Source organism: Dryobates pubescens, chromosome 4, assembly GCF_014839835.1.
Source record: "Dryobates pubescens isolate bDryPub1 chromosome 4, bDryPub1.pri, whole genome shotgun sequence".
NCBI classification, from domain to species: domain Eukaryota; kingdom Metazoa; phylum Chordata; class Aves; order Piciformes; family Picidae; genus Dryobates; species Dryobates pubescens.
Window position 1 is genome coordinate 48857531 of NC_071615.1, and position 26369 is coordinate 48883899.

General features: G+C 51.0%; 1 protein-coding gene across 2 annotated transcripts; it reads left to right on the forward strand.

Moving 5' to 3' along the window:
* The first annotated feature begins 1866 nt into the window (after positions 1 to 1866).
* Positions 1867 to 26369, forward strand: NR1D2 (nuclear receptor subfamily 1 group D member 2). 2 transcript variants are annotated; one of them, XM_054161247.1, is made up of 8 exons: positions 1867 to 2125; positions 5510 to 5770; positions 8210 to 8298; positions 9191 to 9335; positions 10897 to 11513; positions 15424 to 15609; positions 19811 to 20021; positions 26068 to 26369. In XM_054161247.1, exons 1-8 carry the CDS (start codon positions 2110 to 2112, stop codon positions 26262 to 26264), a joined length of 1722 nt encoding a protein of 573 aa, XP_054017222.1. In that variant the 5' UTR covers positions 1867 to 2109; the 3' UTR covers positions 26265 to 26369. The 2 variants fall into 2 exon arrangements, with proteins under 2 accessions (XP_054017222.1, XP_009898158.1); XM_009899856.2 differs by lacking the exon at positions 1867 to 2125 and having other exon boundaries at positions 5223 to 5770.

Sequence of the window (26369 nt, forward strand, 5' to 3'; positions counted from 1 at the left end):
CTGCCAGGCAGGAGCAGCAGCATTTGTCCTTGCCCACAAAGGAAGTGGAGGAGCAATCCTTCCCTTTGTTTGCCACTCTCAGGAATGGAGTCTACGGACCCGAAGAACCTGGAGCCTCCCTTGAGCACCACAGAACTGCCTGCAGGCCAGGGGCACCTTTGGTTTAAGTGCCAGTGCCTGCGTAATCATCTCCGAGTGCTTCCACCACCACTTCCGAACCAACATCTCCCACCTTACCCAACAGCAAGAGCTGGAGTTCTGCAGCGCTCTTTAGCAGCCTCAGTGAACATCTAGGGGTGGTAGCCCACTGGTTAGTAAATACCACACCAGCACTGGCTTTGGTAAAACCCCCAAATACCAAAAGATTCCAGAGGCACAGAATGCACGGACAGAGAGTACCTGCTCTGCTCTTGTTCCTGACTTTCAGCTTGGTTTCCTGAGAATCTGATTTAGGTGCCGTCTCCTCCTTCGAGTTTGTTGGCCACTTTCAGCTGTTGAGAGGTTTGATGGGGCGAATTAGGCTAATCTCTAACACATCAGATTTGTGCTTGGCCCAGGAAGACCAGCAGCCAGGTGAAGAAGCAAGACAGAGGCCCGGCTAGGTGCCCTGGGTATGGAAAGGGAGGGTGCCATGTCATGCCTAGCTCTGTGAGAGCGCTGGAGGGCAACACAGCAGGATTTAGAAGACAGCTTGGATTAACTTTGAGAATAGGGAACATAAGGAGGACAAGAATCTTATGCTGCAGGAAATCAGGGATGGGTGATGGAGGGCTGAAGGTAGCTGTGGTGCTGCCTGTGGACGAAGAAGATGGATGCTTCCCAGAGGCTTGGCAACAGCCAGAAAACCAGGAAAAGTCATCTGTTTACCTTAGTCGAGAAGTGAGGAAGCTTGCCCAAGCTGACCTGTTTACCTCGTTCGAGAAGAGAGGAAACTCTCCCAAATTAGGAAGCAGTAAACTACATTTAGCCGCTTTCAACCTCTGCTTAACCTCATTTAACCCCACCGGCTCCCTCTAAGTCTGGAGGTCAAAATAAACACACTGTGGAGGGACGCATCTCCTTTTGCCTCCCGGCAGCTGGGGAAGGTCAGAGCTTTATTTTGGACTCTGCGTTCACCTAATCGAGAGACCCTTTCTCCCCCTCGCTGGAGGATTTATTTTGTGTTCCCTTCTGGGAGCGAGAGATAGAGGAGGGTGCGGACCCCTCGGCTGGGACATCCGCGGGTGTAGCAGGTCCTTTCCATTGCGGGGAAGAAGGGCCAGGGAGGAGGCTGTGCCCGGAGCCTTAACCGCATGTAATGAGGCAGAGTGGCGTGCGTGCGGCAGCCGAGGGCTCTCCCGGACCGGCCTTCTACCCTGCCCTGAGGAAGCCAACGGCTGACAGGGGTCGGAGCGCTCCCGCTCGGAACTGTCACACGTTCCGGTCGGGAGGGGGGAGCTCGTTAACTGTGGCATTTCCTGCCTGTTCTCGACGGCGGAGCAGCCCTCCGGCGGATGCTGACACCGCCGCCCGTCACCGCGCTCCGCGGGCACAGACTTGCGCTGCAGCCGCGGTGGGAGAGCGCCGCGCCGATTGCAGCAGCGGCGGGAGCCGCCCGGTGGAAGCGGCTACAGGGGGGGTCCCCCGCGGTGGAGGTCTCGGTGCTCAGCCGTTGCGAGCGCCGCAGTGCCCGGGCGGGCCCCGCCGCCGCGACACCCCCCCCGCCGCCGCCGCAGTGCCCCCGCCGCCCGCACGCGCCCGCCGCACGTGAGCGCTGCCGCCCGCAGCCCGGGCGGCGCGGAAAGTGTGTCACTGGGTGAGGGGGGCGGTCGGGGGCGGTCGGGGGCGGGGCAGGCCGGCGGGGCGGGCCGGGGCGGGGCGGGGCGGGTGGCCGGCGGTGCCGCACTCTGCTTTTGTTGTAAAGGGGAGGGCGCCGCGGTGGGGACTTAGCCGCTGCTCTGACAGGCGACAGCGCGGTCGCCTTCCTCTCTTCCGCCCGCTGGTTACATGTAGTGCTGCGGCGGAGACCAGAGCTGGGGAGACAGCGACCGAGCGGAGCCGTGCCCAACCGTGCCGGGCCCGGTGGAGCCTAGCGTGGCCCCGCCACCGACCCTGCGGCAGGAGACCGCCATGGAAGTCAGCGCGGGTAAGCGGCCGGGCGGCCGCCACGGGCCGGGTCGGGGTTGTTGGGGGTGTAGGTGGGGAGTGGGGGCTTTGCAAGGCCGCCGCAGCGAGCCGGGCTGGTGCGGGGGTTACAGGCAGGGGCTGTCCTGAGCGGCGCGGAGCAGGGGAGCGCGGCGGGCGGCGGCGCTGCCGGGCCCCGGCTCCGCTAGCGGCCGTGACGGCGGCGCGCTGCCTCACATGGACCCGCCGGGCAAGCCATGTGCGCGCTGTGTTTACGTTCCGCGCGGCGTGCCCGCTCATTGGCCGTGTGGGGCCGTGACGCGCGCATTGCATAATAGTGCCGGGGCGGCGGCGCGGGGCGGCTGGCGGCGCGGACACGTGAGGCGGGCGGGCGGCCGCTGTTTTGGTGACCTACATTCGGGGCGGCGGCGGAGGGGCGCGCCGGGGACACGTGGGGCCGCGCCGCTGCGGCGCCGGCGGCCCCGCCCCCGCGGCGCAAGGGCCCGCCCCCCGGGAGGTCGCCGCTCTGGCGGGGGTTAGCGGGAGGCCGTCGTCGCTATATGGGGCGGGCGAGGGGGGCCGGCGGAGGACGCGCGGTGCCGCGGAGCGAGGCCGGCGGAGGACGCGCGGGGGCGAGGGGACCGCACGCGCACGGCCGTGTGCGGCGGCGGCGCTGCTGCCCGCGCGCCCCGCACGTGGACCGGCCCGGTGCGCGGGGGCGGTGTTGTGTAATCGGGAGGGGATGGTCGGGGGCAGGGCAGGGCCTTTGCAGCACCGGCTCCGCCTGATGGCGGGGAGCCCGGCTGCTCCGGTCCCGCCGCGTGGTAAGGAGCGGAGGGGCTCGGCAGGGCAGGGCAGCCGCTCTGTCGCTCGCGGCTTTTCCTCTTTGTCAAGGAGGGTGACGAATGGTGCCGGGAGTGCCGGCCGGGGCACCCCCTGCTGCAACTGCCTTCTCGGGTCCGGGTGGGACGGTCAATAACGTAATCAGGCGGCCGCGGCTTCCCCGCCTCTGCGTCGTTACAACTTCCCAAATATACGTGTAAATGAAATGCTTGCTCCTTGCGTTGTGTATCCCTGCCGGGGGGCACCCCAAGGGCCGGGGCTCCTCGAAGCTTTCTGCCTGACGTGCAGCCATGCGGCTCGGCGTTCCCAAAGCGACCTGGCTTACCATCCTCCGCCGGGTTTGTGGACCGAGGCCCCTCCTTTCTTAAGACCGAGCAGCGGTGCCCCTCTCTGCCGGGCGCCGGGGTGCCTGTGACTGCATGCACAGTGATCGCCACCTCTCTGCTCTTGTGCTGTGTGTGAGATGCCATTTCACACTGCTTATCAAACAAAAATAGGGTTCGTAGGGAAATGTAACTTCTAAAGCCACAAAAATACTAGGGATGTGACCGTGGCACAGGCGAGATTGCCAGGCTCTCTTGAGGTACGGGAGCAGCCCAACTACCTGGGGCTCCTCAGGCTTTTAAAAGGCAGGGAGTGAAACCCTCTAGGCAGAGTGTTTCTATGCTCCCTTATGACATTGGTGTTACCCTTGAGGGAAAAGAGCATCACTTTTTATGGGGCAGGGTTTAAAGATAACTGGGCAAGGTGGCAGTGTGGAGAAACGTGGAGTTCCTTTCAGGGAGCGTGTTTTTGTGCCCTGCTCTGCCCACTGCAGATAAGGATGGCGCCTGCCGAGAAACTTGGTGCCTCCCTTGGCCCAGGAGGACTGTGAGCTTTGACCTGGCACCTGGCCGAGGCACGTGCGGCGCCAGGGGAGAGCAGGACCCGTGTCAGAGAGGAGGTGGTTTTGCTCTAGCACGGGTGTTGGGCTGGCTTTTCCCTCATGCCATTGCTGGACCCGTGTTCCCCTTGCAATCCTCCTTGCTCCAAGATCCTGATCCTCAGCGCATGCTGTGCTACGTGGGGGATTTACCAGGAAATCCGTGCGGGAACAACCCCTGCGGTGGGGGGGCCTAGAGGCGCTGGTGCCCAGGAACGTGAGCAGCAGTTGGTGTGTGGCGCACGTGTGGTGCGTGGACGCTTGGCCTGACCTCTGCTCTCTGGCAGTTCTGCTGGGGACTGCTCTGCTGGACCTTCTTGGAGAGTGCCAGTGGTGGTTTCTGTGATGGAAGTGGGGCAGTAAAGGTGCTGCAGGCATGCTGGGAGAGCCGTTATGGCTGGTCAAAGCAATGAAAATGTGTAAGTCAGAATTTCTGGCTGTTTCCAGGGCTGTATAACCCTGCTGCCTGCTAGGCGTAACAGCCTCTGTCTGTGAGGAGGTGATGGCTGAGGTAAGGGGCTACAGCCCTGACCTGCCATGCCAACTCAGTTGATCAAAGGCTCTACTGACACTCACGCTTTTTGCTCCAGTGGAAGCCATGGCCAGGGCGGTTTTGAAGTGTTGAGTTCTTGCTGGTGTGTGGGGTTCCTTGCTGCACTGTCCTGAATCCTCTGTGAAGAGACTTTACAGAGCTGTGCAGGCATAAACCCGAAGATGCTGAGGGGAGTTTACTTACACATTTGTGTGGCTTACGCTGTTGACATTTTTGTGTGAAACACCAAATGTTTTTAAGTTGGGTTTTGAAATGCTAAGCGTTGCAGACAAACTCAAATGCGGTGAAAACACAGTTTATCTTGCTTACAAGCAAGAAAAGGAGCCTGTGAAAAGCCAGAGCTGCTCCCAGGTCTGCTGGAGGACAAAAAGCTGTTTCATCTGAGGGACTCTCAAGAGTATCAGATTGCCAGACACGGCAGGACAGAGACTGTTGTTGCAAACAGCAGACTGGCAGTCAGAGTTTTTAGCTGCTGCTAGAAACATTACGAAGACTTGCAGTTGGACAAATGGCATTCAGCAGACTAACCAAGCTGTAGTGCTGTTTCTTTCCTTTGCCACCTTCCCTCGTGCACGGTGAGCACCTCTCAGCCCTTCCTTTCTGTGCCTTTGGCACGCAGCCCGCATGAACTCTTTCTCTCTGCCCTATTTCTGTCCCTAACCTAGCTTGTTTGCATTCTGGCTCCACAGTGCTGCGAGATTCTGTCTTTGCTATGTGGTTCAAGACAAGCTCTGCTCAGAGGGTGTGCAGGGAGGCCCTCCTTAGGCTGCCCTGTACCCCCTCCGTGCTGCCCCATCCTGCCAACACCTTGGCTTGTGGCGCTGTCTTTTGATTCTGCCGTTTCATCTCAACTTGGATCCAAGGAGGCTGATAGGATGGGAGAAGGGTATGGGGCAGGTTGGGAGGTCAGCCGTTGAAAACAAATGAGGAGAAGCAAGCTTGAGGGAGGGAAGGAGGGAGGGAAAGCTGTGTGCCCAGGAACACGTGATGGCTGGGTCTGGTGGTGCTGGGTCATGGTGTGGCTCACATGGCAGTGGTGCATGTCTGCTTGTTATGTCACTACATGCTGCCTTTTTTTCTTGCCTTAGGGGGTGTGATAGCTTACATCAGCTCTTCCAGCTCGGCATCTAGCCCAGCCTCATGTCACAGTGAGAGCTCAGACAGCGGTTTTCAGTCGTCCTCTTCGCCTGTGCCATCCTCTCCGAACAGCTCCTCCTCGGAAAGCAGCTGCAGTGGCCGGAACAGCAAGGGCTGCGATGGGGCGACCAAGAGCGACGGTCTGGAGGAGACTATTAAAACAAACCAGTCAGGTGTTGCTGGTTTAACAAAAAGCCATAATGGAGTCACAAGTATGTTTGGTGCCAGTTCCTGAAGCCACCATTTTCTCCTTACACATTACAACCCCATATATTACAACCCGGTCCTCCATGTGGCTTGCTGTGAAGGCGTGTAGCAAAGCCTCCACTGTTCTCTTTTTGGCATTGTATGCACAGTAATACACAAGGTATTGCCATACAAATGCTCTCATGGGTGGGTGTCCCATTGCTGCTAACTTCAGAGTCCATAAATACAGGCCGGCATCACTTCAGATTTTCGCTAGTGAAAACTGCTATTAACAATGAAATCACTTGGTTTAAAAAGATACAATGAAGTGAAGGTAGCAGTAATCAGAAATTGCTTTCAGAAGTCTCTGTAGATCTGTCTTGAAAATGTAGTTTTCTTCATGTTCCCTCTCCTGCCCCTTCACCTTCTCTCAACTCAAAATTCTTTGGAGACATGAACAAATAACCAAACCATTATATTTACATAGCTGTAGCTGGGGCTTCTCCCTTTTACATTCCAAGCCTTAATTTGTGCATGTAAAAACCAAAGTACTACTCCTAAGACAAAACTAAAGATTGCCCTGTGAAATGCATTTAGTAATATGGTTCCAGCTATTTGCCTTGCACTTGGCTTGGTAATGAGGGAAGATCAGTTTTGGAAGGGTAGGAATCAAACTGAGCACCGCAGCAAATATTTCAACAAACTGCTGGAATTTAGGATTTAGTACAGGTTGGACTTGATGATCTCTGAGGTCTTTTCCAACCTTATTGATTCTATAGACTGAATTCTTCTGTTGTCAGACTTGTTTGATCATTTTGAACTGCTGGAGGGATAGAATAAGCATCTACAGATCCACCTTAAAATATTTGTGCTATGGTTTTTTTCAGTCTTCCTTCCCTGTGTTCTTGGGAAGAGCTGTGGTTTGGTTCCTTTTCAAAACCTTAAAAGAAAGAAAAAGGTTTTTGGTTCCTCCTTGCAAATGAAACCCAAATGTCAAATAACTTAATTTCTTTGGGGGTAGAATACAGTTATGTGGGAATGTTTCCAGCTGTCTGTGTTGCTCACTCTTAAGGTAACTTTGTGGTTACTAAAGTCACTGGTAACATTTCCATCAGCTTCAGTGAAACCAGCACTTTAGTATGTGAAATAAACTATGTAACTGACAAGCTGAAGTAGAATAGGAGGGGAAAATATGTAAAAACAAACAAACAGAAACCCCCAGGAGCAGAGTTTCAAGGCTGAGAGGTATTTTAAGTCTGGCTATGAGTAGTCTGTATGTGTGTAGATGTGGCTGAGTTACCAGTCTTGAAGTGTCCTGAATGTGTCATTTAATGTTCTGCTTCGGGGGCCATTGAGTGACAAATGAGGGCAGGAACCCTGCTGCCATGGAGCAGAAATGCAGAGAGCAGAGAATCTCAGAAGTCCTTTATTGCTGCATTGTAGAATCCCTTGCATTGCAGAGTCTCAGAGTGTCCTTAACAGCAGAAGTCCTGGAAGCCCTTAGCTGAAGCAGCTAACAGAAGTCCTGAGCATATCCCTAGCAGCATCCCTGCACCAGAGCCCTGTGCCAGAAGAAGCTAACTAACAGAAGCAGAAGTCCCTAGCAGCCCTAACCCCCGCCAAGCCATTCATAACCTAAGTCCCTAACCCCAGTAACTCTTGCTCAGAGTGGCTGTTTCTGTACTGTTATCAGTCCCTTAGCCAGTAAACCCCAACCACATCTCTAAGCTAAAATCTTTTCCCAGTGAGAGGTGCCAGCATGTCGAGGAGGTGGCTTCTCCAGCACGTTCCAACCCAAGGGTGCCAAGGTGAGGCTGTTGTTCCTGGCACACCTGGAATGTGATTGTTTTGCTCTAGGCAGCTAAGGAATTGGTCAGCTAAGGAATCCTGCACTCTGCACATGACCAGCAGCTGCCCTCAGAGCAGTGGCTGCAACAATTTAATATTCCTATTTTAATTTAACAGAGGTTTATTCTCTTGCTTGGAATATGCAAGCCTTTATATGGGCTTGCTTGTCCTGCTGGAAACACAGATTGAGCCTGAGCTTTGGTGGCCTAGTTAAGTAACTGGTCCTTTTAAAGGTGTAAATGCAGGCAGGCTTTTTTCCTACAGTGGGTAGCGTGCTGCTGTCAGTGAAAGTGCAGTGAATATGTGCTTCCTCCCTGCTCTGCTGAGTGCTTCATGGCTGGGTCATCTCCCCCCACCACTGCTGGCACTAGTATGTTCCAAACTGGTAGAGGTTTTGTGCATTCTTCTTGTCTGTTCCTGTGCTGGGTTTTTGTTTGTTTGTGGTTTGATTTGGTTTTGTGTGTGTTTTGTGTTGTTTTGGGCTTGGTTGGTTGGGGTTTTGTATGTTTAACTGACCTGTCACATTTTGCTTTGAGTCCAGGTTTTAAAAGCCGGAAACGTGTTCCTGCTGTTGTCATTTGTTTTCTATACCCTCGACTTTTCTGTTCTGATTCCAGAGTTTAATGGCATGGTTCTTCTTTGCAAAGTCTGTGGAGATGTTGCTTCAGGATTTCATTATGGTGTTCATGCTTGTGAGGGCTGCAAGGTGAGCTGTATTTCTACTGTTTCTGCTGGTTAAATGCTCAAGTTATCCCCAAAGGGGTTAGAGGAATGATAGTTCTGAAAAGGCACTGCTGTGCTTTTCTGCTAAATCTTGAGACATGTCAGTGTGTAAATGATAGGAAAAGGCAAACCACTTGACAATACACAGCATTTTCCAAGCTGCAGGACTTTCTGTTCTTGCTCCTTGTCCAGTTCCGCCTGACCGGGAGCAAGAACTGGAGGCAGCGATAGTAATGACCATGTCACGCAAGACACGTGAATGTTAATTGCATTAAGAGGTAGTGGGTGTGAGCTGTCACCTGGGCTGGGACACAGACACAACAGCTTTTGGCAAAGCAGTTCTTTACCTTGGAGAAAGCCAGGCCTGGGTGCTTAGCCGTTCACATGTCAGTAGATCTGTTTTCTGATGCTGTAACACTGCAAATTCTGCGTTCTGTGGAGTTTATCAGCTTAAGGGTTATGTGGAGGAACCACCTTTGAAGGTCATAGAGTGCAGCAGGATGCTTCTGTCGCCAGAATGTGGAGACTGAAGTCAAGAGATCTGATTTTGACTTCCATGTTTGCACTTGGTGTCATAGGAGGCTGAGGGCATATCATGCAAACCGTCAGTGCAGTTTCAGAAGGCTGGAGGTGTTTTACTGTTAGGCCCTGACTGTGCAGGGAGCATACACTGCAGCTAACTTTGTGTTCTAGGCAGACCACACACAAAGGGGAAGTAAATCTTGAGGAGCAGCAAGTTCTTTAAAATCACTTGGCTCTGATGGCACTGCAGCAGCTGATGTGGTTTGCTGTGCTCGGGCAGAGGTGGTTCTTGGCAGCAGGATATGGCCTGTGCCGTAGTAACAGTTATGGGGATTTTGTTTGCTTGTTCACAGGGTTTTTTCAGAAGAAGCATTCAGCAAAACATCCAATATAAAAAGTGCTTGAAGAACAACAACTGCTCTATAATGAGAATGAACAGGAACAGATGCCAGCAGTGTCGTTTCAAGAAATGCCTCTCTGTTGGGATGTCAAGAGATGGTACGTTCCTCTGCTGGGCGCTGAGAGGGAGCCTGCTGCCCGCCTCAAGACCAATTGCTCAGGCTCTTAGTGGCAGAGAATGCAGCCAGCTGTGTTGACAGGGACAGGTTTCCTGTCCAAGAGCATTTAGATCAGCTGGACCAGTTCTGTGAATCTCCTGAAGTGGTAACGTTGTGCTGGCCACAGAGCTCCCATCTCTGGAGGCTGATGCATTGTGATGCGCTGCAGTGGTCTGTTAGGGGCATGGCTGTAAGAGTCTCAGTTTTGCTGTAATAAGTGAATAGTTATAGCTGTGTCTTGCCTGGCACCCAACAAGACTTGAGCTCTCTTCCTCATTTTTGTTTTGTGTTGTTGCTGTTGCTTTTTCAAAGAAAGAGAGTTCTGTCCCAGCTTGCAGCATTAGGCCAGTCCCTGTAGAGCCTGAGGAGCTCTGTTCAGGTGCATTAGGCAAGCATGTGTCTGTCCCCCTTTTTTGTTTTTTCTCTTCCTCTTGGAGGGGGGAGGAGGGCAAGAAGGAAAGTGTAATGCTGACCTGTGTCTCAGCACAGCTGGATATCCTTCTCTTGCAGCTCCTGAAAAAGGCAGTGTTGAAATGGTGGTTCGTTAGTCTGCTGCAGCGCGCTGGCCTGAGCCAGAGCTGCTTCCTTCTGTTTCACTTTTTAATTTCCTCTGAGTGTTTATTTCACAAGAACTGAAGACTCTTGGGCTGTTCATCATTTAGTGGGTGGGGTGCTAAAGCTCACCTCAAATAGTTGTTGTGAGTCCTCGTTGTGCATAGGAGTTATTTCATCCCCTAGGCGGCTGTTTGCGCATGAGGTCGCACCTGTTTTAATGAGAGATATTTAGTGGCACTAATGATGGACTGCTGCAGGAGCAGAGTTTCATCACTCGAAACTGATTAGCAGCCCTTGGGAAGCTGTGGTTGGACAGGGCTGGAAAGGCAGTTGTAGATTCCTTAGGACAGGGCCACAAAGGCTGCAGCCACAATGATGCCCATCCCCTTGCCAGCAGGAAATGTCCATTTTAAAGGCAAAGTTATCAGGAAGATTTGCCAAGGTAAGCTTCATTCAGCATTGATTCTCTTTAATCATTTTGGCAAGTTTTGTATTGGTCCTCCAGGAGCTGTCTTGTAGGACTTGGATTCAGGTAGAATATGAAGTTTAAATGCAGCTAATTATCAGCTCCCAGAGCTGTACTGATTTAATTGATCCAGTCTTAAAGCCTGACACTTAATTAACTAGCATAACTGTTTATAGTCCTTGGCCAGGTCTGTAGCAAAAGGGGAAAAGGTTTTAGACTTGGCCCTGCCTTCTCTTTGTGTGGGAGCAGCAGCATGCAATTCATGCCTCTCCTGTGCCCAGGAGCTCCTTGACTTCAGTTGCAGTACCCCCGAGGCTGTACTAAAGTCTTCGTGTCAAAGGCAAGATTATTGCTTGGGTGTTTTGTGTGTGTGTACAGGCTGCTCCTCGACTGTGGTTTGATGTCTGTATCTGCTGCTAACGCTTTCAGGACTGACTGTTGGGCTTTTCTCTCCCCATGTTTTGTTTCCCCACCCGGACAGCTGTTCGGTTTGGCCGTATCCCCAAGCGTGAGAAGCAGAGGATGCTGATTGAGATGCAGAGTGCCATGAAGACCATGATGAACGGGCAGTTCAGCGGCCACTTGCCCAGCGAGGCCTTGTCAGAACATCAAGATCAAGCTCCTCAAGAAGACCTTTCCTCCAAGCCAAAACAAGAGCAGGAAGCCATCAAAAGCCCTTCTCCCCATCCTGGTGCTGACATGGCTAAGGAAGAAGTGATCGGCGTGGTCACTCGGGCCCACAAGGACACTTTCATGTACAACCAAGAGCAGTCCCAGACCACAGCAGAGCTGATGCAGGCCCAGAGTGGGGAGAGAATGTCCAAGAGCAGTGAGCAGTACATCTTGAGCAGCGAGCACTGTGTCAGTGGGCTGGGTGGCCCTCAGTACCCTGAAAGCGAGCAGCACCTTGGGGGACAGTACAAAGGGAGAAGCGCAATGCATTACCCAAGTGGGCACGCCGTGTGCTTCACAAATGGCCACTGCATGAACTTCACCAGTGCTTACACCCAGCCCCTGTGTGACAGGATCCCAGAGGATGGCTTTTCTCCAAGCAAGAGCACCGCTTACTCTTGCAGCACCGGAGGAAGAATGCATCTGGTACATTGATGTCGATTGTCTTGATTGGCTTGCGCGGAAGGTTTAGCAATGGGTGCGATCCAGAGTGCTCTGTAGACAGTGGAGCTGCACAGAACTGGCACAACTGTGGAGCTTGACACAGTGGCACAAGTTTGAGAGCACAAATTGTGATGAAGGAGAGTAATGGCTCAGATTGCATGGAAGGTCCCAGTCAAGTGATGGGGTTTCTGGGCCCAATTTTAAGCAAACTGGAAGTAGACTAATGTTAAGGGGCATGGAGTTTGTAACTGGCTTGACTTGAAAATGGAAGGGGGAACCTTGTATAGTAGGCTTCTCAGTGGGACTTGGTGATCCTGAGGGTCTTTTCCAACCTGAATGTTTCTGTGATTCTGCTAGGAGTTTATAAATTCCCTTGAGTAGATCCTCTGGGAGACTCCACTCCAAAATAATCTGCAGTCAGATGCACTGTGTTTTCCTTAAAGATAGTCCTTTCCAATTTCTGGGGTGAGATCTCAGGGCTAGGATTTTAAGCCAGTCTGTCTGCATGTCTTGCCAGTGTGTTCGAAAATCTCTGTTGCTGGGTGGCTGGGCGAGGCAGGGGGGTTAAGGAGTGGTGGTGGTTGTGGTGTTTTAGTAGGGAGAGGCTGTTTCTGTTCCAAGCAGTGTAAAATCAGGCTCTGTGGGACCCACAGGCTGTGCATCCTTCTCCTGTAGAACACCTTCAAATATGAAGAGAGGCAGAAGGAAGATGCACAGCTAAACCACTTGGGAGAAATTCAGGACCTTGGCTGTGGTGCTTACACAAGTGAGGCTCTGAACACCCTGCTGGGTATCTTGGATGACTCTGCTACTTTGCTAGAGCGTTTTTGGAAACGCTTCCTATTTTCTTGCCTATGGATTTTGAGTTGGCATTTTTGTTTGTGTGGTTGTTTGGTTTTTCCCCCTTAGCAAGGCCCTCCTGTGTGCCTTGTACCAGTTCTGTAAGACCCTTAAAATAGTTTGGCCTCCTCTTTATCACTGGAATTGCCTGGGATGAGAGAACACAGCATCCTTGTTCTCATCCTGCCCTCCTGTCAAGAAGTGTGAGCCCCTGACCTTTCTGAGTACTTGAGCTACTGCTGTTTGCCTTCTTCCTGGCTTTTAAGGATTCTTCACAGGTTGTCAAGGCCCCTGAGAGTCTCCATACAATGAAGGCTGTTTATTTTATTGCTGGATTTCCAGGTTTTGTTGTTTGTTTCTTTGTTGGTTGTTTTTTTCCTGTTGGTTTTGGTTTCTTTTCTTCTTTGGCTCCAGCACATGTGAACCATGCTATCTCTAGCAGGCTCCAACATTAGCTGCAGACTCCAGGCACTACCCCTTGCCAAATAATAATTTCCAACCTCTCTTCCTTACAGGGGAAGTCTGTGGAGTCAGTGCAGCAGCAGTCTTGGCACTGCTAAGAAGCAGAGGTTAAACCTGTCGGTGTGGGCAGGCAGGTAGCAGCGCTGCCCGAGGAGCCCCAGCCGGGCAGTTTGACCTGTGCAGAGCAGCTGCAGGGAGCTTTAACGCAGGAAACAAAACCAAATCCAACAGAGTGCTTCAGTCCCTTTCTCTCCTGGCTCCTGACATGGATGAGGGTTTTTCCAGAGAGCTCAGTGAGAGCAGGATCTGACCAAAATGAGTCAGTAACAGTAAGGGAATGTAATTAGGCTCTGAACCAATATGGAGAAAGATGTTCAGGGTTTGGGATTTTTTCTGCTCTATATCCTCCACAAGCCAAACAGATTCCTCTAAAGAGAGCTGGTGACTGAACAAGCTGAGAGCTGCTTTCCTAGGGAAGCCTGTCAGAGTTCAAGGAGCACCTGGATGATGTTCTTAGTCAGAAGGCTTAGTTTTAGGTAGTCCTTTAAGGAGCAGGTAATTGGACTTGATGATCCTTATGAATCCTTTCCACCTTGAGACAGTCTAGGGTTCTGTGACTCCTGGGCAGAAGTCTATCAAGAGACCTCATTCAGAATGCACAGGGAGGGGAATGTGGCAATTTCTCCTTGGGACTGAGTGCCTGGGAGTGAAGGTAAATGGTTGTAGGGTGAGATGTTGAGGCATTTTTTGTGCCCAGCTCAGAGCAGAGTGCTGAAGCAGATTGCTTATTCTCAGGCAGTACTGTTAACAATAAATACCTGTGTGAACTGTTAGGGTCTTGATGACAGAGCAGTGGTTAGTGGCTGCCCTACTTATGCTTGTATGCCTATACCTTCCCTTTTGCCAACATACTTCACAATTTTGAGCTTATGGGAAAGCTTCTCTACCCTACAACAGATTGTTTGGGTTTAGGTGTCATCCTCACACAACAAATGATGCTGAACCAAGAAGTCAAATGCAAGATTCCCTGCAAAAGTGACATGGCTCCGAGGAGTTACTAGCCCATGCTGCTCTTTGCTCTGCTGACATTATGTAGGGTTACATACACTGGTTAGCATACAGCACTTCAGGAACTCTCCTCCTTGATCATGACAGGTGAAATGAATATTAAAAGGTCTGAACTTCAGTAAAAGATGTAACTCTCAGGAAGCAGAGCTGAAGGTAGCTCAGTCTATCTGATTGGGTTTTACAGTGGGAATTGGTTGGCAGTCACAGTACCACAGTACATTAGAGGTTGGAAGGGACCTCCAGGGATCATTGGGTCCAAGACCCCTGCCAGAGCAGGGTCACCCAGGGTAGTCTGCACAGGAATGCAGCCAGGAGGGTTTGGAAAGTCTCCAGAGGAGGAGACTCCACAACCTCTCTGGGCAGCCTGCTCCAGGCCTCTGTCACCCTCACTGTAAGGAAGTTTCTCCTCATGTTGAGCTGAAACCTTCTGTGTTCCAGCTTGTCCCTGCTGTTCCTTGGCTTATTAGTGTGCACCACCCAAAGGAGCTTGGCCCTCTCCACTTGACACCCACCCCTCAGCTATTGATAGACATTGATCAGATCCCCTCTCAGCCTTCTCTTCTCCAGACTGAGGGGAGATGCTCAAGTCCCCTAATCATCCTCATGGCTCTCCCTTGGACTCTCTCCAGCAGGTCTCTGTCTCTCTGGAACTGGGGAGCCCAAAACTGGACACAGTATTGCAGATGTGGTCTCAGCAGGGCAGAGCAGAGGGGGAGAAGAACCTCCCTAGCCCTGCTGGCTACAGTTTTCTTGCTGCACCCCAGGATCCCATTGGCTCTCTTGGCCACAAGGACACATTGCTGTCCCATGCAGAACTTGCTGTCTGCCAGATCTCATTGTAATGGATTCACACTTCCCTACAAAAAAAACCCTTACCCTGTGTTTCTATGAAGGAAAGAGGATTTTGTCATTGTGACTGAGCAAAATCCAGTGACACAAGTCAATGCAAACCCATGGGAGAGGATGGCTGCTCTGGTAATGAGGGTGTAAACCTGTGACTTGGGAAACTGAGGCTCGGTTCCTTGTTCTGCTGCTGACGCCTTTGTCTGCTGGACTGAATCACTTCAGCTGCCTGCAAAACAACAAAGATGTAGGAGAATGAACGTAGTAGTAACTGAGATTACAATTGATTGGTTGCAAAACCATGGCTAATTGCAAGATTACAAGGATAATACAAGTTAGAGAAGTCCAGATGCCAGGTGTGAGTGACATCAGGGGAGCATGGTGTAACCTGGGTTCTCTCAAAGCTTTCACTGTAGACAGTGTTGGCATTTCCAAAGTCAGCAGATCTAGAAACAGGCTGTTGATGGGCTGCTGGGGGGGGTTATTGTTTGTTTTAAAGGGAGGGGAAGAAATCCAGTTGCTTTGGGAGTTGACTGAGGAATGCTGATACTTTTTTTTCCTCTCTCTGTATTGTGATTGCAAAATTTTGAAGAGCAAACCTACTCGCTTCAATTCTGTGCCAGTAAGTTGGAACTGCAGCCTTAAGAGTTGTTTTCTCTGTGTGTTTTGTAAACACCAGGTCTGCCCCATGAGTAAGACTCCCCACGTGGACCCAAACAAGTCTGGCCATGAAGTTTGGGAAGAGTTTTCCCTGAGTTTTACCCCTGCAGTGAAGGAAGTGGTGGAGTTTGCCAAGCGCATCCCAGGTTTCCGAGATCTCTCTCAACATGACCAGGTTAATCTTCTCAAGGCTGGGACCTTTGAGGTGAGACCACTGTGTGTGCTGTGCTGACATGGCAAGCTGTGTGTCAGTCTGACTCCCTTAAGAACAAAAGAAAAGAATAGATCTGGGTTACAGCAAGCAAAAGCAGCTTGTTTGTGGATGCTAGCTCTGAGCTTCCCTTAAGCTGATGTTGTCCATGGCTTCCGTTCTGTCATAACCTGCTGAGCTGTCCCTCTTCCCAGTAGTCCAAAAGGGCTCAGCCCTTTTACACTTCCCTCCTCCCTGGGCATTAATAAGTGAGTAATGAGTTCTTGGCTTTGTATAGCAGTGGTTACTTCGATAGCTATCTCTGCTTGGCTTGGAGAGAAGCAGACTGCATTTGGAAGGGTGGGTAGCTTGGAAAGCTCTCTCTTGACTTACCAGCTTTGTAGTGGAATGTGTTTATTGCTCTTTCTGTCCTTCCTTCTGACACTGTGCTCTGTGCCAAAGCCAGAGCATCGCTCCTGACCAGTCACCACTAGCTGTTGGTGGCCTCTTGGGGTTAGTGAAGCCTCCATCTCCAAAGCAGTAGCACTGGTAACTAATTGTACTGCTGCAGAGTACCAGCTGCAATCTAACTCTAGGCTGATCCCACCAGGGCCTTGTGGGTGCTTTCACCCACTTGCCATACACGTGAATGAGTGGTGTTCCATTGGGAAAGGAGCTCAAGGCTGCTTTATAATTGGTGACCTTTACACAAGGTTTAGTTGCCCTTGCAGGCTCTTGTGTCTGTTGGTGACCAGGCACATTTTACAAGTACTCAGATGTGAATTTTAAATGTTGAGGGCCCAGAGGAGCTGAACTCCAAGCTTTGCTTTTGTGGGAAGGGCAGGGTGGATATGTTTTGGCTCTTGCTTACATTAACTCTTTCAAAGAAGAATGCTGGATTCCACGTTTGCCTGAACTGAAGATGTTTCTCATGTAATGTGTTGGGTCTTTTGTCTGCATTTATGCAGCCCACTTCCAAAATGGGTAACTGCTGGGCTGGGAGGTACAGGTTGTATTGGAAATCTTGGTGCCTGGGCACCACCACTTTCTTTGCACTTTCTGTTTTGTTGTGTGTTATTTGTGCTGTTAGCCTTGAGCTTTCAACACTCACCTACACCTCCTCGAAGCTGTTTTTACTTCTTCAGCTACAGCCTCTTCATGCTGCTGTTTAGATGACACAAAAGTGTTGGTGCTTTACCCTGCAGTGGTATACTGTCCAGTGCCCTCAAGGAAAGTGGGAAAAATCAGGCTTGAACTGTTGCTGTAATGTAAAGCCAAACTTTCATGTTTAGCAAGTGGTTTGTCTTGGCCTTTCTTCACCTCAGGCATTTCTCAAGCCTCATTCATGTGCCTTTTGGCACTTACAAGCACTGCTGATGAGGTTTCCATATCCAGGGGGATTAATAATAACAATGTATGGCTCCATGCTTATCCCTGTTAACTTATTTGTAAGAAAGGTTAATGATTTGTTTTGAGTGAGCTGGTGCCTGTAGTGAAAGGCCTGGGTGACATCTTAGCAACATTAAAAAAACCAGCAACCAAACAACCCAAAAATAATGCTGCAGAGAGCAGGGGGGGAAAGACAGGATTGAAGCTGCCATTGCCATGGAGGCAAAAGCATCTTGAAAGCCTCATGCTGCATACAAGGTCATTTCTGTCTGCTGGGTGACTAAACTAGGACATCCAAACATCTGCATGTTAATAGAGGAACCTCAGTAAAAGTACTGCCTCTGAGGCTGTTGGGCTCCCTTGGGCAGCAGTGTATGGCAGTGCTGGCATTGTGCTGGCCAGCACCTCATCCTCGAGGAGTGCTTGTGCCTTTGAGGGTGAGGGGATGCACACTGACAGCGCTGGTGCAGAAGCTGCATAGCTGCAGGTATTCAGGTGCACTTAAGCTAAAAAGCCCTCTTGGAACTGGGAGCACTGGGGAGCTCAGTGTGTTGTGGTGGCATTTGCATGGCTTTGTATGGGAGCCACCTCACAAATGGGAGTGAGCATAAAATAAGGAACTCAGCTGGATTTGAACAGGTCCTCTCCCACCCCCACAAACCCCCACTCCAGATATGGCTGATGTTAGAGCCCCTTGTATCCATTGGAGTAGTGACTCACTTTCTCCATAGACTCACAGGCTTGGTGATGTGGCTGCAGGTGCTGGGGAAGCAAGCAAGCACTTGCCTGTGTGGAGGCTTTTATGTGCTTGAATTGCTGTGGTCAGCTGATAAGGTCGATCAGGTTTATCCTCAACATGCGCAATTAAGAGTCTGCCTGACACCCCACCTGGAGTACTGCATCCAGTTCTGCTGCCCCCAGCATAGGGGGGACATGGAGCTGCTGGAGTGGGTCCAGAGAAGGGCTACAAAGATGATCAGAGGGCTGGAGAACCTCCCCTGTGGGGACAGGCTGGCAGAGTTGGGACTATTCAGCTGGAGAAAGGAGAAGGGCTCTGGGCAGACCTTAGAGCAGCCTTCCAGTACCTGAAGGGCACCTATAAGAAAGCTGTGAAGGGACTTTTACAAGGGCTTGTAGTGATAGGACACAAGGGAATAGCTTTAAGCTTGAGGAGAGGTAGATATAGACTAGAGACTAGGAAGAAACTCTTTACAGTGAGGGTGGTGAGATACTGGAGCAGGTTGCCCAGGGAGGTGATGGATGCCCCCTCTCTGGAAGTGTTCAAGGTCAGGTTGGATGAAGCCTTGAGCAGCCTGGGGTAGTGGAAGGTGTCCCTGCCCAAGGCAGGATGTTTGGAACTGGGTGATCTTCAAGGTCCCTTCCAACCCAAACCATTCTTTGAATCTGTAAAGTTAAATGGTTTGAAATGAGTGAAGAGCAGATTTAGATTGGATGTTAGGAGCAAGTTCTTCACTATGAGGGTGGTGGAGCACTGGAGCAGGTTGCCCAGGGAGGTGTTTGAGGCTCCTTCCCTGGAGATACTCAAGGTGAGGCTGGATGAGGCTCTGGACAACCTGACCTAGTTGGGGATAGAATCATACAATCATTAAGGTTGGAAAAGACCTTTAAGACCACTGAGTCCAACCATAACCCAACTACCATGACCACTAAATCATATCCTGAAGCACCACACCTACAGATTCTTGTTCCAACACCCTGAAGCACCTCATGCCTGTAATAAGATGGAGAGAATTCACAGGAACTAACAGGATGTCCCTGCTGGCTGTGGGGAGGTCAGACTGGATGCCCTTTGGAGGTCCCTTCCAGCCTGAACCATTCTGTGATTCTATACCACAGTCTGAACAGTTCTTCCTTGCATTGGAATGGTTCTTTTTCTCCCAGTGAGAAGGCTGTTCTATGCAACCTAAACCTTGACAACATAAAGAGAGTTGTTGAGCATGAGCAGATGAAACTTTACAAGCCATTCCAGAGGGAAACAACTGACTGAGATGCCACAAGGGATATTTCAGCACTGTCAGCTGCTACAGCCCAGGTGGTAACACCAAAGGGATATTCCCAAGTGCAGCTACAGCCTAGGTGCTATTAGGGGCCCTGCTTCCTATGCCATTTGAAGGGGGTACATGTGACTCCTGTCTTCCAGAGCTCATTAATGTTGCTTTGGTATCTGCCCTGGGAGTGCCTGGTGGGCCAGATCATCAGATGGTGTAAATCAGCGTTGTTTCAGTGGCGCTCCTGCAGTTTGTGCTAGGCTGCAATCCTGTTCAGCACCATTGTTCTGCTCCTCCTAAGTGTGGCCAATAAAGCACTGCCTTCGGTGCTCTGTATGCCTTTGGCTGTTGGGTGGCTTGTAGAGGCTGTCCTTCTGGCATATTTATGAATGGCTTAGTTGTTCATTTTCCTCCCTCTCGTGTGCTGTAGCCTCTTCCCCTGCACCTACTTGCTGATTTTTTCACTTGTTCCCCAGAGAGGCTGTGGAGTCTCCTCCTCTGGAGCCTTTCCAGCCCCATCTGGATGCATTTCTGTGTGACCTGTGCTGGATTCTCTGGTCCTGCTCTGGCAGGGGGGTTGGACTGGATGATCTCTGGAGGTCCCTTCCAACCCTTAACATCCTGTGCTCTGAGTGCTGAGCCAGAGCTTGCACTGGTCTTTAACAGCTCGACAGCATGCCGTCAGTTTCTGTACGCACTGCTTGCACAGCCCTTAATGAGACAGTCTGAACGCTGCTGAAAGGCTGAATTTCATTTCCCTTTGGCTGGAAGCCCTCCTGTATTTATCTGCTCTTGCTGTTCCTTCCCTCTTTCCCCAGGTCTTAATGGTGCGGTTTGCGTCCCTGTTTGACGCCAAGGAGCGCACTGTCACCTTCCTGAGCGGGAGGAAGTACAGTGTGGATGACTTGCATTCCATGGGCGCCGGGGACCTGCTCAACTCCATGTTTGAGTTCAGCGAGAAGCTGAACGCCCTGCAGCTCAGCGATGAGGAAATGAGTCTGTTCACAGCGGTGGTCCTGGTGTCTGCTGGTAAGGAGAGAAAGTTAGCTTGACCCTCTGCCAAATGCAGTGTGGCTTTCCAGTACCAGATTGCTGCAGAGTGTCTGCACTGTATTTTCACTTCTAAGTGTCATTTAGTAGGTTTTAAGCTACTAGCAGTCTGGAATTTACTCTTGCATGCCTGCTCTCTCACACTGCCCGTTGGAGAAACGTGACAGTGGGCTGATGCTCTGCTGCTACTTTCTATGGAATGCAAAAAGTACATCCCAGAGCTGCCTGGCGGCCATGTAGATACTGTTCACAGGCTCACAGGATGTTAGGGGTTGGAAGGGACCTCCAGAGATCATTGAGTACAACTCCACTGCCAGAGCAGGACCAGAGAATCTAGTGCAGGTCCCACAGGAACACATCCAAAGGGTCTGGCAAGTCTCCAGAGAAGGAGACTCCGCAACCCCTCTGGGCAGCCTGTTCCAGTGCTCTGGGACCCTCACAGTGAAGAAGTTCCTCATCATTCTGAGGTGGAGCCTCCTGTGCTGGAGTTTCTATCCATTGCCCCTTGTCCTATCCCAGGGTGCAGCTGAGCAGAGCCTGTCCCCTGCCTCCTGACCCCCAGCCCCCAGATATTTATAAACATTTATTAAATCCCCTCTCAGTCTTCTCCTCTCCAGACTGAACAGCCCCAGGTCCCTCAGCCTCTCCTCATCAGGCAGTGCTCCAGTCCCTTCAGCATCCTTGCAGCCCTCCCTTGGACTCTCTGCAGTAGATCCCTGTCCCTCCTGAACTGGGGAGCCCAGAGCTGGATGCAAATTGTTTGACTCAGATCTAAGGTTCACAGGATAGCCTCAGTGAAATTCCACCTGACTTGCAGAGCTTAAGCCTTGGGCTGAGGTGGTATTTTTGCTGCAAGCTTTGTCACTGAGGTCTGTTGTGTGTATCTTACTGAAATCTTAATCCAAGGGTTTGATCTCTGCCTGTGTCAGCCAGCAAGCCCTGTTCATCTGCACTGTGACTTCTTAGGGCTAAAGGTCTGCCAATCCACTGACATCTTCACCAGACTTCTGTCTTAGTTCAGTCCTTGGACATGCAGGATGCTCTGGCCCAGATTCAAAGAAAGATTAAGCACCTACTTCTGTAGTATTATCCAAAGCCTCCAATTAGGCACATGAACTCTGCACATCCAAGATGCAGAATCCCTGCTTGCTGGGTGAGGAGCTCTGGAGGTAGCCAGCAGGTGTGCAAGCAGTGCACACTTAACCAGCCAGCACTGAGGGGCCACTCGCTTCTTGAGCAAGTGCACCGCTGCCGCATCAGTGGTTTAGAGTCCTTAATGGGGAGGAGCACCCCAGGCCTGGTGCTGTAGGTACAGGAAGCCCCTGTAAACAAGGTAGGATGGTTCAGGCTAACAGCTTTGTGCATGGCCTAACTGAAAAGGAATGGCACAGCACAGGGCAGCTGTAGCCTCTCCAGTTTGTAAGTGGTGGTAATGAGCAGAGGGTGGCATGGAGCTGCCAAGTTTCAAAAGCTGGAATGAATGGCAGTACAAAGGAAACAGGGCACTGTAGTCTGCTGGTAAAAATATTCAGGGAGCAGAGAGGAAACTGGGGGTTAGTCACTTTTTTTTTCTCTTTCCAAAACCAAATTGATGAAAACTGGAGGCAAATTTTAAGATCAGGACTGAGAACCAATTCTGTCCCTGGGCAGTGTCACAGCTGGGCTGCAGCCACTCTTCTTACTTGCTTAGCTGCTGGGCCATAGAATATCACAGTCTCTGCACCACCTGTAAGTGGTTGTGTGCTCTGTGAAGTGTGCATCTAGCACAGAGCTAGACTCCTCCAGCCTTCTAAGCTCTGCTTCATGTTGTTGCTAGCTGCCAGCAGGACTTAGCTTAGGACTGGTATGTAAGATGCACAGCACATAACGCCAGAGCTGTGCAACAGGACAAGAGGAGGAGGTGTCTGGTTTTCAGCCTTCTGCAGCTACTGAGGATTTTTCAGCTCATAGCTTTGGACCTTACTGCTGCCTGTCTTAGCCACCTTGGGATCTGATCTGCAGCCTGATCACAGCCTTCCTGGACTTCTTCAGAAAGCAGTTCTAGGACTTTGTAAGGTACAATATCATTAGCATTTGGGCACACAGTTTCATTTGTACCATGTTGCAGGCATACTACTAATAGGAACCTTGATGATCACTGCAAGTCCAACAGTTTTCACATCAATATCATTTTGTAGCTTGCATATGAACCCAACTGCTGCAGTTGTTCCTTGTACAAGTAAGTGAGCAGGAGTCCCACCTCAGCAGGGACCTAAGAACAGGAGTGTCCCCAGTAGAGCTCCTGGGGAGTATGCTTGCAGTCCAAGAGCTTGCCAGGAGGAGAGGACACCTCTTGGTTTAACAGATTTTGAAAGACAGATCATCTGCACACTGCTCTTCAAGGAGGAGTGTGACCCCAAGAGTCATTTCCCATAATGTGGAGATGAAGCTCAATTAAAGGAGGAAGAGTTGAGGAACAGCATCAGAGGGGATGGCATAGAGATGCAGACAAAGGCAAAAGGTGCCCTAACTGGGAGAACAGAAGGTGGAAGAAGGTGGCCCTTCAGACTGGTACTCAAGGGAAGATTGAAAGGAAGATAGCAATCAAGAGTCATCTCTGTTCCAGAAGCAGACAGGAGTATATGACTGTTCAATCCTGTCTGGAGAGCAGCCCTGAAGAAAAGGCCTTGGGGGTGCTGATGGATGAGAAGCTCAACATGAGCCAGCAGTGAGCACTTGCAGCCCAGAGAGCCAAGCAGAGCCTGGGCTGCAGCAAGAGAAGCATAGCCAGCAGGGCCAGGGAGGGGATTCTCCCCCTCTGCTCCACTCTGCTGAGACCCCCCTAGAGCCCTGCATCCAGTTCTGGAGCCTCTGTTACAAGAAGGATCTGGAGATGCTGGAAGGTGTCCAGAGAAGGGCCATGAGGAAGATCAGAGGGCTGAAGCTGCTCTGCTATGGAGACAGACTGAGAGAGTTGGGGCTGTTCACTCTGGAGAGGAAACAGCTCCAAGGAGACCTTATTGTGGCCTTCCAGTATCTGAAGGGGGGCTACAAGAATGCTGGGGGGAATGGAGCAACACTGGAAGTGGGTAGATTCAGACTGGATGTTAGGAAGAAGTTCTCCCCCATGAGGGTGGTGAGAGCCTGGCACAGGTTGCCCAGGGAGGTGGTGGAAGCCTCATCCCTGGAGGTTTTGAAGGCCATTCTGGATGTGGCTGTGAGCAACCTGCTGTGGTGTGAGGTTTCCATGGCTGTGGAAGGGGGTTGGAACTGGCTGATCCTTGAGGTCCCTTCCAACCCTGACAATTCTGTGGTTCTGTGAATCAGAGCTCAGAATGTGAAATGCCCTGCTGCACTGGTGAAAAATCCTGTGCAAAGGTTTCTGCTGGTTTAGTGTTCTCTTTTTTTTAAAGCCAGTGGAGACAAATGCTCATAAATCTCTCAAGGGAGAGTACTTGCCAGAAGCATCTCTACATAACTCCATGAATATCCACTTTTAGAACAGATACTTAGAACGTGCAGAAAGACTTGGGCTAATCAAGAGGGGAGTCTCCAGTACTTCAGCTGAGGCAGCCAGGAAGGACAACTGTGTTCTGCCTTCAGAGGCAAGGCACTGTGCAGAGCTCTTGAGAAACCTTATCTGATGTATTCTGTGCAAGTGTCATCATCCCTGCAAAGGTAAAGGCTTTGCAAAGAAAGGGGCTAGTGGAATAGATAGTTTAACAAAGAAAGAGGGGCTGTTTAGTCTTGAGAATAAAAGACTGAGAGGGGATCTGATCAATGTCTATCAATAGCTGAGGGGTGGGTGTCAAGTGGAGGGGGCCAAGCTCTTTTCAGTGGTGCACAGTAATAAGCCAAGGAACAGCAGGTACAAGCTGGAACATAGAAGGTTTCAGCTCAACATGAGGGGAAACTTCCTTACAGTGAGGGTGACAGAGGCCTGGAGCAGGCTGCCCAGAGAGGTTGTGGAGTCTCCTTCTCTGGACACATTCAGAACCCACCTGGCTGCATTCCTGTGCAGACTGCCCTGGGTGATGCTGCTCTGGCAGGGGGGTTGGACCTGATGGTCTCTGGAGGTCCCTTCCAACCTCTGCTGTTCTGTGATACTGTGATCTTTTCCCTCGTGCTCTCTTAGAGAGCAGCTATGAAAACTAATGGACAGTCTTCATGGAAGAGTGAGATATGTGCCAATAAATACCAGATTGTATTTATTCATCAAGGTTCCTCATTATCAGAGCAGAAGGTTCTGGAGCAGTCCTTCTAAAGGAACAAAACACATCAACTGCTTCAACATGGATTCTTAAGTGGATTGTTGAACAATTTTTCCCATAGCAGTAGGGAACTGCACTGAATAGTGTAGGAGGACTTCCTAGACTGTGTTCACCTGAGAAGTCTCATTGGATTAACAGCATAAGGTAGGGTTTCCTGCTCACACTGTATCACCTAACTCGGTGCTACTGCAGCAAGCTGCTATCACTCTGTGTCCCAGTTCCATGTGCTCACAAAGCACATTGCTGTTCCTGTCCATCACTCACAGACGTATCTCAGAATCACAGCATGTTAGGGGCTGGAAGGGACCTTGAAAACTCATCCAGTCCAACCCTCCTGCCAGAGCAGGAGCACCTAGAGCAGATCACACAGGAACACTTCCAGGCAGGTCTTGAATATCTCCAGAGAGGGAGACTCTGTAGCCCCTCTGGGCAGCCTGTTCCAGGGTTCTGTCACCCTCATGGGGCAAAAATCCTTCCTCATGTTCACATGGAACCCTGCTGTGCTCATGTAGTGCAGTGAGGCTGCAGCCAGAAATAAACAGCTTCTGCATGTGATTATTGGGTGAGATGTTTTGCTTAAAAATTCATCCTTTTAAGCTTCTTAGGTTCAGCCTAAAGACAGCAGGCATGTTCTTAAATACAGCTCTGTTACAAGGCATGGTGTGGGCATGGGTTGAGATGAAGGCTGAATACTTTTGACAGTGAAATTCTTCCTCTGTTGGGAATTTTGGGGTGTAGCATCTTTCACTTGGTCAGTGGACACAGGCAGCAGTAGTGCCCAGGCACTTCAAGGCTCCTACTCATTTTGTCCCTGGGAGCCCTATCGTGCAGCTGAGTGTGGGATTTCCTCCTGTGGTGGGTTGAAGTTGCCCACCAGCTAACTTGGAGAAAAACTACCCCCAAAAATAGAAGTGCCAGACCAGCTCACTTTGGGATGGAAGCAAATGAAGCTCTATTTACAAGCAAACTACACTCTAGCAACATGAAATGCAATGACTATGTACACAAAAATACAGCAGATGTACAATATGGAGATATTTGCCATGTATAAACAACACAGAAACGCTTCAGACCCCCCTGGATGGAGCCAGGGGGACTGTTCACATCCTCCCCCACTCCCTCCCTCGCTCCTTCCCATTACCTCACACAGTAGTCAAAACAGATCCCCTGGCAAGGCCACAGGAGAGAGAAGCTGCAAGCAGAAGGGACAGAAGATGAGAAGAGCAAGAGCTGTTTCTGCCGCTAGCAGGCCAGTGAATTCTGTGGGCGTTCACATTGTTTTGCATCGCCTTTGCCGTCAGGGACTAGGCTGAAGTTCCCTCTTCCCTCCCTTAGCACCTCCTCAAACATCAGCCTCTAGTTTAAGTTCAGGATTCTGTGTCCAGCCTTGAGGAGTGTCCCAAGCGTTTGCTTCCCCACACCCTGTGTCTCTCCCCCTGCATTGACAGTTAGGGTTCAGCAAAACAGCTTCAAGAGGACCTTTCCTGGAGACAGGTGGTTACAGAACAGGTGATTGAACACTCTCACTTCCACATCAGCTTAATACTTCAGGAAGTCGATGCTAAGTAATGTTTGAAGGACTTCTGGTGTGTGGGTTTGAGAACTTTGGCCTGGTATTCAGTTCCCTCGTGCGTGTTGCTTCAGCGAGCGCCGCCCGTGGTGGCTTTGCTGCAGGCTGCCTCTGTTCGCCTTGCGCGTTCGGTCGCCGTTGGGTTGGCTTTTTTGTCAGCCCCTCTCATGCTTTTTTCTTTCCCTGTCCTCCCCCCACGTTTTAGACCGCTCTGGAATAGAGAATGTCAACTCCGTGGAGGCCCTGCAGGAAACGCTGATCCGTGCATTAAGGACCTTAATCATGAAAAACCACCCCAACGAAGCCTCCATCTTCACAAAGCTGCTGCTGAAGCTGCCTGACCTGCGTTCCTTAAACAACATGCACTCGGAAGAACTCTTGGCCTTTAAAGTTCACCCTTAGACCTTGAGCCCCCCTTGGTACCTGGACTCGCCTGGTGTTGAACTGTTTCGTGCTCAAGTTCGTATTTATACACTTGTACCACTTGTTGGAAGGAGAGGGTGCCCA